General features: G+C 35.0%; 2 protein-coding genes across 3 annotated transcripts; both read right to left on the bottom strand.

Moving 5' to 3' along the window:
* Window positions 1-492: 492 nt before the first annotated feature.
* On the bottom strand, window positions 493-8,725 carry LOC145570676 (putative LRR receptor-like serine/threonine-protein kinase At1g06840). The gene is made up of 20 exons (XM_081629823.1): window positions 8,588-8,725; window positions 8,360-8,510; window positions 8,200-8,271; window positions 8,037-8,108; window positions 7,724-7,867; window positions 7,553-7,624; window positions 7,363-7,434; window positions 6,618-6,692; window positions 6,000-6,068; window positions 5,816-5,884; window positions 5,655-5,726; window positions 5,408-5,494; window positions 5,219-5,287; window positions 4,222-4,724; window positions 3,895-4,050; window positions 3,522-3,808; window positions 2,626-2,677; window positions 2,160-2,410; window positions 1,299-1,433; window positions 493-1,094 (listed from the first exon to the last, which is right to left on the bottom strand). The coding sequence occupies exons 1-20, from the start codon at window positions 8,685-8,687 to the stop codon at window positions 747-749; spliced, it is 2,856 nt and encodes a 951-aa protein (XP_081485949.1). The 5' UTR covers window positions 8,688-8,725; the 3' UTR covers window positions 493-746.
* Window positions 8,726-9,899: 1,174 nt separating this feature from the next.
* Window positions 9,900-13,094, bottom strand: LOC145570677 (transcription factor GTE6-like). Of its 2 annotated transcripts, none has more exons than XM_081629824.1 (9): window positions 12,932-13,094; window positions 12,561-12,650; window positions 12,132-12,326; window positions 11,552-11,629; window positions 11,188-11,415; window positions 10,969-11,043; window positions 10,796-10,854; window positions 10,451-10,601; window positions 9,900-10,350 (listed from the first exon to the last, which is right to left on the bottom strand). In XM_081629824.1, the coding sequence occupies exons 1-9, from the start codon at window positions 12,953-12,955 to the stop codon at window positions 10,120-10,122; spliced, it is 1,131 nt and encodes a 376-aa protein (XP_081485950.1). In that variant the 5' UTR covers window positions 12,956-13,094; the 3' UTR covers window positions 9,900-10,119. The 2 variants fall into 2 exon arrangements, with proteins under 2 accessions (XP_081485950.1, XP_081485951.1); XM_081629825.1 differs by having other exon boundaries at window positions 12,582-12,650.
* Between the last annotated feature and the right edge of the window lie 477 nt (window positions 13,095-13,571).

Genomic DNA, 13,571 nt, shown 5'->3' with positions numbered 1-13,571 from the left:
ATATTTAGCAGAAAATATGGGTAGTTTCTAAACTTTGGCTGACTAAGTGCAAGAAGTCCCTAAACTTTGGCTTAGTTTGGCTTGGAAATCCCTAAAGTTTGCTGAATAGGAAGTTCCTCCACTAGAAATGGTGAGGCAAGGGTGGTAGAGGGGCCAATTTGCTTCATTTGAGAAATGAGGGACCAAATGTGCAACTAATGGCAAAATTGAGGGACCGTATTTTAGCTTAACTCGAAGTTTGAAGAATCTTGTCACCTATAAACTTGGGTTGCATTTTCTTAATGCTGGCAATATTCAACTAATATTTTTAGCCATCAAACTCTAGGCTATAGATGACATGAACAAAACCGAAACACAAATTTAGAAGTAGAATTATGAATGTAGTCGATCAAAAAGAATTATGATTGTAGTACGCTATAATACCATTACATGGTTGTTGACTTTAGGTAGTTTCTCTTAGAACTTGACAAAAAAAATTGGAGATTGTAGGCGGGTATCAAATCAAACATATTAATATAAATTAGGAGAAATGGTTCAATTGGAACCCCCCAAAAGACCATGAATATTAATTATGTTCTACTTTCTCTAACCTTTGTTTATTGTTTCTTCTTCTATACATCATTCCTAATTACTGGGTACAAGAATGGCACCATCTATTCTAGATGAATCAACTTCTGAAAGACAAACAAAAAAAAGGAATAGAAGACAGTGCCAATAATTCCATGTTAGTACACAAGTCTACAAAACTAGCGTGGTGTAATGGTGGGCAGAACCGTGGTAGTAAGATCACTGCCTGATACATCGGAGGACATTCTTGCAAATTTGGAGACATTGGTCAAGGACGTGGTTGTGGTGGAAGAAGAGCTGCGGAATTGCAAAGAGGAGGTATCAGACATGATCATACTGTCAGGAACCAATTGGAGTAGATTTTCGAGCTCCCTCACCACATCCAACATGGAAGGTCTCATCTCTGGCTTATCTTGACAACACCTCAAAGCTAACGCTATAAATCTTTCTACACATTCAGAAGGATAGTCTCCCATTTTGCTGTCAATAATGTCAAATAAAGACCCTGACTTCTGTGCTGCATTAACCTATGTCCAATAAATATTTATCAGAACCTTATACTTTCTTTATATACAATTGATCATACTGTGATAGTCAATAACTTACTATGGAGCAGTACACTAAAACATTCAAGTTTGCAGGAAGAATAATGTAAAGCATAAACATGCTAAAACAAATGAATGAGCCCATTAGAGGAATAACATGCATCATAAATACAAGGGTGAAATTACCTCACGGACAAGATTTTTTCCATGTGATATTGGTGGTACTCCTGTGAGAAGCTCCAGAAATACAACTCCCAGGCTGTACACATCGCTTTTATCTGTCAGTTGATGGGTCAAGAAGTATTCTGGGTCAAGGTATCCCTGCATATGCAGTAATAAGAAATATTCAGCATTCAGAATAGATTAGCAGCAACAAAATTGATTAATTCACAGAGTTCTGTTCTACACCACTTTCCCCCATCCCCCCTGTTATCATCTTACCGGCTCCTACGTTTTATTTACTTATTTATTTATTTTTACCATGCAGCAACTGCCAATTATATGCTGGAAACAAGCAATTTGCATACATACAGGGCAATCTCATCAATGCAATGAGCATGACTTCTAGTTCAAAGACAAGGTGTATTTTGTTTCTAATTCTTAAGCTGTATTGTATCTAGTGAATGTTGGTTTACATTTTAGTTCCCCCATTTCCAAAAACATAAATAGAGAACAAACAACAATTAGAATCCAGTAAGAACAGTTTTGAAAGTTGACTATGGTGTCTGCCACACCTATTTGATGAATAAGTACTGTAAATTTTTGTTGCAAATTTCTGAAAAAAAAGGGAGATAAATTGAAGGCCCTATGCGAGGTTCTAACACAGTATGATATAGCTAAGTAAAGCAGCAAGTGATGCAATGCTAAGATCAACCAAGTTTCAATTCCCCTCTGTTTAAGAGCGACAAATTCAACTACATCCCCAGCAATATCATATTTATACGAGCTGAGTAGGCTACAAAAGTCCCACATACATACTAGATTACAAAAACATCTCCAAACATGCCACACAAAAAATGATAACAATATTAACTGAAATTCACTTACAGGTGTTCCCTTTACGATAGTGGATATATGATGAGGTACACTGCCTTCATCATCCATTACAGGAGCCAGATGTGAAAGTCCAAAATCAGCAACTTTGGTAGTAAGATTGGCATCCAGAAGTATGTTACTGGCTTTAATATCCCTGTGAAATATTGGTGGGTTTGCTTCTGTATGCAAGTAAAGAACGCCCCTGGCTGCTCCTAATGCAATCTGTAACCTCATGACAAAGTTGAGGGTCCTCTCACTTTTACCTGTCCCAATAGAAGCAGGTTATGGACATTCAGCTCAGAATTACAACACAAAGTTATCTATGAACATCAAACACAGGATCTAGAAATTATTTTGCAAATTTTATGCATTATATAATCTGACAGATGGAATTAGAGACAGAATAACTTCCACAAATTGTCTTTACTATGGGCACAGCAAACTAAAGTTTCTAGAAGCTCAAGCGTCATATTCTTACCTGAAAGCCAGTCCCTTAAAGTGCCATTTGGCATATACTCATAGACAAGCACCTGCATGTATAATCAAAATGATAGCTTAGGAGGTATATCCGTATAGAGATTCTTTTCCAAGAGGCATACACAGAAAAAAAAAATAATAATAATGTTTGATGTAATGGTGATGCATGTAGAAAAAAATCAATTTCATAAATTTTTTCCCAAGCAAACAACTTTTGTCTACAGCAGTTTACCAGTGTTGGTCAGTTACAGATATAGGACTGATTGAAGATTGAGCTGATTAAGTGATTAGAAAGTAAGATCAGTAATTCACTAGTTACAGTTTCAGGCTCAGTAGTTTACTGGTTGGACTACTGATCTAGTTCAAGTTCCAAAACAGTGTTTCAGGAATAGCTCAAAACGGTTCATTGGCTGCATTACTCGAGGAAGAGTGAAACTGCAGAAGTAAGGATGCCGACACAAAAGGCATTGAGCGTGTGTTAAGAATTGTATCTGATAAGAATCACTAGTTGTTTGGTTAACACTAGACAGGTATAATACAGAGTGAAATGAACTTCCTTAAAAGTAGCTACCTAAAAATGGAAATTGTTTGAATTCCTGAGAATTTCAGCTTTCCTGAAAATGGAGGAAGTTCCTTACATGGTCCCCCTTAAGTTAGTGAAAATTTCCATTGGAAGTTCAACTTCTTCCATTAATCAATTCAATATTTTGCTTCCAAGAAATAAAACATATCCATAAGAAATAGCAAATTTCTAGGGGAGAGTAACTTCTTTCATCCATCCAATGAAACTAATGGTTTATCCGGAGTGTACTCAGAATCCCAACATCCCTCAGTACTTTCAAGTTTCAACTAGACAAGGGGGAAATAAATGTCACTAAAAGGAAAAAGAAAACTTACTTGTTCACCATCTTCACTACAGTATCCAACCAATGAAACCAAATTACGGTGATGTAGCCTTGATAAAAATTGTATTTCTGTAAGAAATTCATGTTTTCCTTGCAGTGATCCATCTTCTGCTCGCTTAACAGCCACAACTGCACCGCCATTGGCTAAAATGCCTTTATAAACCTTTCCATATCCTCCTCGACCAACTTGAGCTGAGCTGTTAAAATTATTGGTGGCATGTGACAATTCTCGGAAGGTAAACTCTTTGACACCATCGATTTTCATGGAAATCTTTGAGGCTGCATTGTATCAATTACTATATTAACAGAATTTTCCAAAAAGGAGCATTCACATTGATTACTAGTGGAATCTACAATGAACTTACACATGTTCTTTCTAGATAATGGCCGGCTTTTGTTTTTCCTTCTAATAATGAGAATTGTGGCAAGAACGGATGCAATTGTAACACACGTAATCACCCCTCCCATAATGGCAGCCAAAACACTCTTACTAATGTCTTTCTTACTAGTCTCAAGATTCACTACAAGAAAATATCCAAAAAAATGTCAAACTTAGAGACAGAAAGTCATCCTAGAATTCACAGCCTTAGTTGTCAAAGAAAAACTACTCAATCCAGATTGAAGATGTGAATGAGAATATTAAAATAACAAATAAATTGAATCCTCCGACTGATTAAAGTTTGGGTACATACCATAGCTGTAAGGACCCAAAAGTGTGAAGTTCAGAAGCTCATATGGCCCAAATATATCACTTCCAGGAAAATTCCATGTTGTGTAAATATGTCTAATATGGTGAATCTCACTTTCATTGAAAGTATGATTATTGCCAAGAACCGGGAAAAGTTTCAAGTACATCCGCAGACGAGGCCCCTCTTCCCATGCATATGAATCAATTAAAAGCTGATAGTGGTGCATTTTCAAGTTGTGGGTGATGTAAGACTCAAAAGAAAATTTGTAAGGAGGGAAATAAGTAAAACTTGGACTCTTTAATCTGTATCCTATCCTGATAGGAGCTGCACAAAAGCACTCTGGAGCTTCTGGAACAGGTTCAAAATATTGTTCAACAGGGCATGTGTTATAGCAAGCTGTCGGAGTTGTTCGGCCATCATATGTTCCGTTTCCACCATCATCAGAATCACAGAAAAGGTGTATGTTCTGTATGTTTGCACGATTGCACACGGGATTTCCCCGAAGCCTGGAGAGAAACTCACATAATAATTAAAACTGAGTGTTTCCATGTATTTAACTGGGGCAGAGAAGGCAAGAAAAGACTAGTCAAAATTATATTTAGCTCAGAATTGATGAGATGGGTTGAGTGTGTGACAGAATTGGTAACATATCTTCATTACCAGACTAGAATTTTTGCTTCATTGATTTTAATCAACACTCATATCCACACATCCAGGGTGGTAATTAGAGGTAATGAAAGTGTATGAAGAAAAACACATACTTGGTAGTTGGTAGTGCTGATGCATTATTATAAAAACTCGTATAAAAGATTCAAAGTAAATCAAACATAGCCTAGCTATTTTCTTAAAGCCTTATAAAATATAAGCTGAAATGAGAATCAGAACACAATTTACATGTTCAAGCAATTTGCAAAACAGAAAATGACTCCACACATGCCATTATATTCTACTAATCTACAGACCATAACAATTGAAATTTATCAAGACAAAATGCACACACCTTAAGGTCACATTCTGTGGAGGATTCAGATCCCCAGAAATGTTGGAGAGCAAATTGTATCGAAGATCACTGCAATTCAAAAGGTAGTAGAGATTTATGAGTATCATTCATCTATATAGACAGTAAATACATGTGAAGGTGGGATTCAGGCTTATGTAATGCATTGCCAATCTACAGTCGAGGTCTTACACAGAGAGTCTAGCAGTAGCATTGAAGGACTTGTTGTGCCAAATGCCAGTAGGGATAGAGCCATTGATAGAATTGTTTAAAAGCCACCTGTTAAAATAAATTATACTTTCAGGTATAAAGCACTGTACCTGATTTATGATCAAATATCTCTAAAAGGCAGAGTACACTTTATAGCAGAAATATACAAGTCATCAGATAGTATTTCCTCATTCAGACAGTAGACCATGGAAGTACATTAAAAACTTACAACATCTGCAGATCTGGAAGAAGGGAGAAACTTTCTGGAATTGATCCATTCAGGTTGTTATGCGATAAATTACTGTAAATAGAACAAGAAAGTAATTAATGTGTGTTCCTGAGAAATAATTGAGTAGTGTTAATAATACATTAAAATAATTATCTACATACATTGTAGTGACATTGTCTGATAGCTTGTTTGAAGGAATTGGTCCCGTTAACTTGTTCCAACCCAAATCTCTAAAATTCAGATTGAGAAACAAGTTAAGAAAAAAAGGTCAATAGATGTACATGTAAAAGACCACATTGAGTGTTGAAAGAATAAGCAAAGCAGAAGAGCCAAGCTGGAACTTACATAAAACTAAGATATGGCATCCGGCTAAGATCAGGAACTGCTCCACCCAAGCTACAGTTTCTCAGACTTCTATTGATCAATAAACAGAGCAAATTTCTAGAGTCAAGCTCTCAAAGTAAAATGCAGATGGTTGGTTCATCTCTTCTACTTTGATTTTAAGCACTATTAATGTGTTAGAACTTAGAAGAAAGCCAAATATAGGTGAAATTTCTTTAATGTACTAAATCTTTGTTAAGTGGAATAAAAAATTACTAACATGTAAGTCTTGTGGGTTTCTCCACCCTTTGCCATAGGATGGAGCCTCATACAGGATTTTATATGTAGGATCATTGAAGACTTAATAAGCAAAAAGTCAATAGAAATATCAACAATTTGACCCTAGATTGCTGTGGCGTAGATTTAAGGCATTAGCTAATAACAATCCACTTAAACCTTCCACACAGCTGCACAACAAAGTCAATAGAAATATCAACAATTTTCATCTAGTGAGGGTTGCTGAACTTTTTGCTGATTTTCCACAACAACCAGTACAACATAAAGAGAGAATACATAATTCAACTTAAGCATTGTTGATGAGAAAACATCATACTGTGTGTGTCAAAGCTGAAAAGCACTTACAACTTTACCAATCTGGACAGATTTTGATATGATTCTGGAATCTCAGCACCATCAAAATGGTTATTGTCGAGTTGGCTGCAAATGGTAATTGGAAAAACAGACTTTAGTGATCATATAGGTCGCATTTGTACACTATAGAAAAGTGAAAGTGAGGTCATCAACAAATACTAAGACTTCATTGATCGCTTAACAGCCTTCTGATAATAACATAAATAATAACAGCAGCTTAATCATGGTTGCATGAACTTAAATGAGATGCTCAAATCTTCATGCTATCAAAATAAAAAATAATTAGTTAAAATAGTCATGGATATTTGTGAAGTGTCAGAAGTTTAATGACATTCTAGAATAGGTGGTATCACAAAGTTGAAAAGGGAAAGCACTGTCAGCAGAACTCAGGGGAGAGTCAAAAGTACACCCAAAAAAAAAAAAAAGGTGATAAGAACTTCATGAGAGCACTATATTAGGAAATGTATTCCATTTAGCCATTTAATTAAGATGATAGATCTTGAGGATAAAGTGGCTCAAGGTTCATAGCCTTACACATTAGACATTTGATCATTAGATGGAAACCAGTGATGTCCTTGTCTATTATTAAACATGCACATGAAATTTCAATTGCATTTATCAGAAGTTTGAGGATACTGTCCCAAATAACCAACAACTAGTTACAAAGACAAGACAGCACAAGAAAAAAAAAAGCAACTATAAACAATATCAGTGGCTTAGTGCAGGGATAACATACAGTATCTCCAGATGTGCTAAAGCTGAGTACTCAGGAGGGAGGTTTCCAGACAAGTTATTGTTATCCAACAACCTGCAAAAAGGTCAATGCATACCTTTTAATGATTTGCAATCTTTTAATATAGTAATATATAGATATTAAAAAAACAGTAAAACCTTTGATTTTACAAGCATTACTGATATCTACTCACAAGTGAGCAATTTTTGGTAATTGGGAAAACTCAGGAGGAAGGTGGCCGCTAAATGAGTTATTGTTCAAATGGCTGCAAATACAAATGTGATCAGAATATTTAATAGTTAACAATATAACCATAAAGGAAAATTCAATTAGCATCAAGCATAAAGCTGAAAGGTCAACTCACAAGTGTTTAGCATTGACCATGTTGGCTAAGGACTTGGGCACTGCGCCAGATAAATTATTTTCATCTAGTTGGAGTCTGTCCAGATTTACCAGAAAGCCAAGTTCATCTGGAATAGAACCTGAAAATTGGTTTCCATTCAAAAGCCTGAATCACAGAAATAATACATTACATTAATACTTGGTATTTAACAGTTATCAGAGTCTTGTATACAACAATTTTAGTCACCCCGAAACACTTAAAAGTCACCCTTTAACGGGTAAGTTGGGTTTTATGAGAGCTTTATGAGAAACTATAATGAAGGTTTAGAACTTACAAATGTGTCAAAGATGAGAGATTTCCTATCTCCTTAGGAATGGTGCCAGTTAATTTATTCCACATGAGATCTCTTAATTGATTGAAAACAAAAGACGGTATAAGTAAGAGATTAACTTAAAAGTAGTCAATATATCGTTGAATAAAATTAGTCGCAGACTCACAGTATCTGCATATGAGTGAAGTTGCCAACTTCAGGTGCCAAGATTCCTGAGAGATTCATGTTCAGTAGTTGACTGCAAGCATTATTTTACCAGTCTTAGCACAGAAAGGATTTATTATAAGTAAGATAGATACAAGGAATCAAATTAATGAATTACATACATCTCTTGGACATGAAAAAATCCGTCTGTCTGAAGTTTACGGAAGCATAAAACACCATTCCAGTGAGAAGTACAGGGATCTCCCTTTTTCCAGTTAACAAGGTGTTTCATAGGATCAATCAGTTTGCTTTTGATCGACTTTAAGGCCGCAACTGCATGGGTTACATTACAGAAGCAAATGTTAATACATGACTCTGATTTTAAAAATAGAATATAAAGAAAAAGGTACCTTCATGAGGATGAGTAGATTGTGCAGAGGCATAAATTGGATTGAAAATACACAATATGACGAAGAATTGAATCGCAAGTCTCATTCCGAGCAAAAACATTTCACAAGAAAAGGATTCTGAATCAGATAATATCTGAAATTTCTCTTACAAACACACAGACAGAAAAGCAATGCAAGGAAGGGTCATCCTTGGCTTGAAATTTTCAAAGCTCACTGTCCCTGTCCATGTCCCAATCAATCAATGTCTGATATATATACGTGAGTCCCAAAATCAATATCCGAAACTGATGCGTTCAATTTATGATGAAATTTCTAAAGTTGAACTTTCTACTGTATCTCATGAATACTAGTATAAATATTTGAATCAAAAAATGAAGAGAGAGATGATGGGTTGATGAGATTAGGTGGTGAAAGAGAAAATAAAAATGAAATCCCAGAAGCATCGTTTGCTTTCCGAAACAAGTAATAGTATAAAACTAATACACTCACAAACTATAATTAAGTAATAAAAGATAAAGAGTAGTTGATACCAATATTAATTAATTTTCTATTAATAAGTAAATCCAAGATAAGATGGCTGACATTCATTTCTTGCTTCTTCCTAACTACTTACGTACTTCATAACAATCAATTAACAACACTACCTGCAGGTAAGGTTCTTACAGTCAGTCACATAGTCAATAAATATAATTAATTTCTCTTCTTTTTATTTAATACTCAATTTTTCAATCATTACTGACCCTTCTGCCAGACTGCCAGTTGCCCCTGCATGCATTTTGTCCTTTTCCGTACAAGCCAATTCAGCCGCCACTTATGAACGCCACCTTTTTTTTTTTATATATTCTCTGGGAAAAACAAAGCTAGATTTTCCCAGCAAAGATATTAAAGTTATGTCTTGAAGACCATGTACGTCAGAACACGACATCTGATTTGGAACGGAAGGAGTAGTTGGTTATGAACCGATAAGTGGGAACAGCCGTACATACATCAACAATCAACATCTAACATCAACGTATCTAGTACTCGGTAGGATATTTATCTGTAGTCATAAATACTACAGAGGATGATGCTACATGAGTGAGGTGGTGAACAGTAACACCCTAAGCTTTCTTTCATAATCATCAGTTGTCAATCCCTAAGATTCCATCTCAACCCAACATTCTCATCAAGTCATTATCATATACAGAAAATATTTGGCTCAACATTAATCAGCCACTAAGCTAGCTCTACTGTAATTTTATGACCCGGAGCAAACCCAGCTCACAAACGACGATATTAGTGCTAAACAATTCGAAAGAAACACATACACAGATACTGCCAGTAACTCAAAATATATACTTGCTATATGTATATACTATATAAGTTCATATTCTACCTCTTTACAAACGTTGCTCAAAACTGATCTGATGATATACCTACCATTTTTTACTAATAGCCAAAAGGGGTAAGGAACAAAAGAGACGTGCCTTTCCTTGCACTGTCAGATCAAACCACATCTTATGAGAATATGCAACTTAACTTACTAATCCATATTACAAAATTGACCCGATCTTTCTAGTCTTTTTCTTGGCAGGGGCATCCTTATTCTCTGCTTTTCTCTTCAGGTCCGACTTCAAAGCCTTGGATTTGTTCACAAGAGTCTTACCATTTCCCTGCTCATTTTTGTCACCACCAATGTTAGTTAATTGTTTGGCTTCATCTTCAGCTTTAGCTTTCAATCTCTCTACAACAAAATACTTCAACCTCCGTAAGGTGGATTCACTCTGCAAAGTGCCGATCAAACATCACCATCAATTCCATGAAAACTATCCATTTAAAGAGATAAATTGCCCTTATTTCTCCCCATGAATCATTGTCAATTACCTGAGCATCTATGTCAAGGTCCACCTCTTCTTCTGTTACTTGGAAGGACGGATTTCCCTGAGCAACAATCTCCAAAGCTTTTGTTAAATCATCCGCAGATAGCTTTGTCAGAGCTCTTCCAAGTTCTCTTTTCTGCATTGTTGACATTCTCCTGAAATACCATGTTCTCATCGTTAAGTTAACATATCAATCCAAATAAGGAAATCAACAGAACATAACCAACTCTTCACTGATGCAAACACGTGAAATTTATGCCACACGTGAGAGGGAAGGGACAACCATGGCTGAACAAATGAGAGTACAGGACTAAACAACCACATAGTACAGGTTCATAAATTGACTGACCTGCACCTTTGGAGCATGAGTTCTCTAAGTTCATTTAGGCGCTTATCAACCTTGTAAAGCTGCACACACAGAAAAGTGGGAAAAAGAGCAAAATACAGCACATTAATTATCAAAATTTGAGTCTGGTGAACAAGTACATGCATGTAAGTGAGATAACTACAAGAGCTTCCCACCTCACAGCTTACGTCCTTTGCCATCTGAGCATGATAAGTCTGTTTCAAACCTGCCTCTTCATCTGTTCTTTCTTCCTGTACAAGCAAAATCGGAAACATATATCAATCAATTAATCGGAAACATACACCGATTAAAATGATTATATGTAACAGCTTAAAAAAAGTTAATGGGCTGTGAATGAAGCAAGTGGTAACTCAAACAAGAAGCTACAACTTTACCTCTTGCATGATTTTTGGCAAAAGTACGAGCCACTTTCCCTCAAATTTTGCCAGTAGAGTTTTGGCTGTCACATGAGCATCACTCCTTTCATCATTACATTTCATAGCATTCTTCAAAACCCACCTCACATCAGCATAAATCTCTCGAACATGCTTGTAGCCATTATCACCCTTGGCTTCCATTCGCTTTTTTATAGAGTTGAAGTCCCTGGGCTTTCCAATAACTGACTAAAAAAAGGAAATGACATGAACAGACACCGGTAAGTCAGGACCTGTCCTTCAAATTAAGTATTTCTATACAACTTGTCTAAGATATTTAGCAAGAAAAACAGAAATGTCAGGAATCCAATTTTCAGTTCTATACCTCAGAGGAATCATGTAAACCTAGATCATTCACATCTACAGAATCCAGAGAAGAGCGTACATCTTTCTTTTGAGTAATCTGGAAAGAAAAACACAGGATCCGTGAGGTAGAAAACTATATACTAGTATATAATACAATAGTTTGCAAGCATGTGCAAGTGAAAAGGTTTAACAGCAAGAAATGCCACTAGAGTATGGTTTATCTGCAATAGAATTTACATAGTAGAAAAGACCTAAAGCACAAGTATCCCTGCAGATTTTGAGGCTGAGAGTTAACTGGGGTTGGTAGCATAAGTAGACAAGCACACTTATGGAAAATTAAATACACTGTATGATTTACTTATGCTTATGTTTCTCCTAATGTAAAACAAATAAACAAAACGACGAATGAATTTTCTAGCAGCTGAATCACAGCATGCATATCAAGCCTTTACATAAAGAGAATACTAAATCAAAATCCAGTTTATTACAAAGACCTAAATGGAGCATTAATTGAACAGGTAATATTAAACTTCACAATACCAATCTAAAAAAGGGAGCTCGGTTATTCACATGATGATGGTGGACATTAAGCAAGATACCTGATTCAAAATAACACCAAATTGCCTGATGAGGTCCTGCATTCTCTTAGCTTTGGAATCGGGATGGTTTAGCCTAGTCGTAACATGTCTCCCTTTATCTTTATAATCCCTTGATAGATTGTTTCTAGAGTCTATAATTTGCTTTTTACTGTTGTTGGAGTAGAATTGTTCAATCTCATTTATTTTTTGCTCTAGCTGCAAGTAATTCTCAGTGTTATTTTAGAAGCATATTGCAAGCAAATAATATAATTACACATAAAAAATAAAGTTGAATATCAAACAAAATATACAGAATTTAACAAGTAAGATTCGCGATCAACTGCCTACAATTAATGACATGAAAGAACTAATGGAATAATAATGAAGCGGAAATTAGACAAAGCAAAATGAATACGAGTACAATATTTATTAGTAAATGAAAGAATTAACCTTGTCAACTTGAAAAGAAACCTGATTCACATGATTTTTGAAATCTTTGAGTTGATCATCATTTTGTACAACATTCACATTTGCAGGAACCTGAGACCCAGAATTGTCCATTCATGCAATTGATCATAGTAAGTAAAAATAACAAGTTTATTTAATTTCCGATAAACATGGAAACCAAAATTAAACTAAAATCATGAATCATAAGGGAAAAGTGAACAATAGCATATCAAGAAGGTGAACTGCAAACGATAAGTAGATTAAAACTTAAAAGAAAACCAAAAAGTTAGAATCATTGGAGACTATCAAAGAATCAAAAGCAAGAAGATGTACACAGAACAAAAAATTCAAAGAAATTACCGAACAAATTGTACCTTGAAAGTAGCGGGGGGTTCCATATGAATCAATTAAAAAGAAGATGAGATAATACTGTAATTGAGATTGGAAGATCAAAGATTGAAGAACATTAAACCCAAAATTCTGGTTTTTAATTTAGAATTTCTACCCCTTTCCTCGAGATACCATCATCATCACAGATGTTTCTTTCTTTTATTTATTTATTTATTTATATATATATATATATATTTTTTTTTCCAAAAGTTAAAGAATGATAAACCCTATTTTACTACGAAATAACAAATTGTTCTCCTCATCCTCACCTTATAGCTTATTATACTCTTACAATGGAGTAAATATCTTTTTTTTTCCAAACCATGGAGTAAATATCTTTATTACAATGTGTTGCATTTAATTTAATTAGTATACTCATCATAATCTCTAAACACAATACTCCCTCCATTTCATATTGTTAATCCCATTTGAAATCTTTTAACTCTTAAAAATTAGAGGGAATCTTCTAAATTTCTCTCTATATATAATAACAAACATAGTCATGTGAGATCTAATTTTATTCGTCTCGATGAGTACTTTATTAATATCTAATTTTTATAATTTTTGCTAGTATGAGATTTAAAATATTTGCAATCAAAGATTTTCATCGATATACGTAAATGG

Source organism: Chenopodium album, chromosome 12 (assembly GCF_948465745.1).
Source record: "Chenopodium album chromosome 12, dcCheAlbu1.1, whole genome shotgun sequence".
Classification (NCBI taxonomy): Eukaryota; Viridiplantae; Streptophyta; class Magnoliopsida; order Caryophyllales; family Amaranthaceae; genus Chenopodium; species Chenopodium album.
Note: the sequence above shows the minus strand (reverse complement) of the source record. Positions and strands in the feature narration are given on the sequence as shown.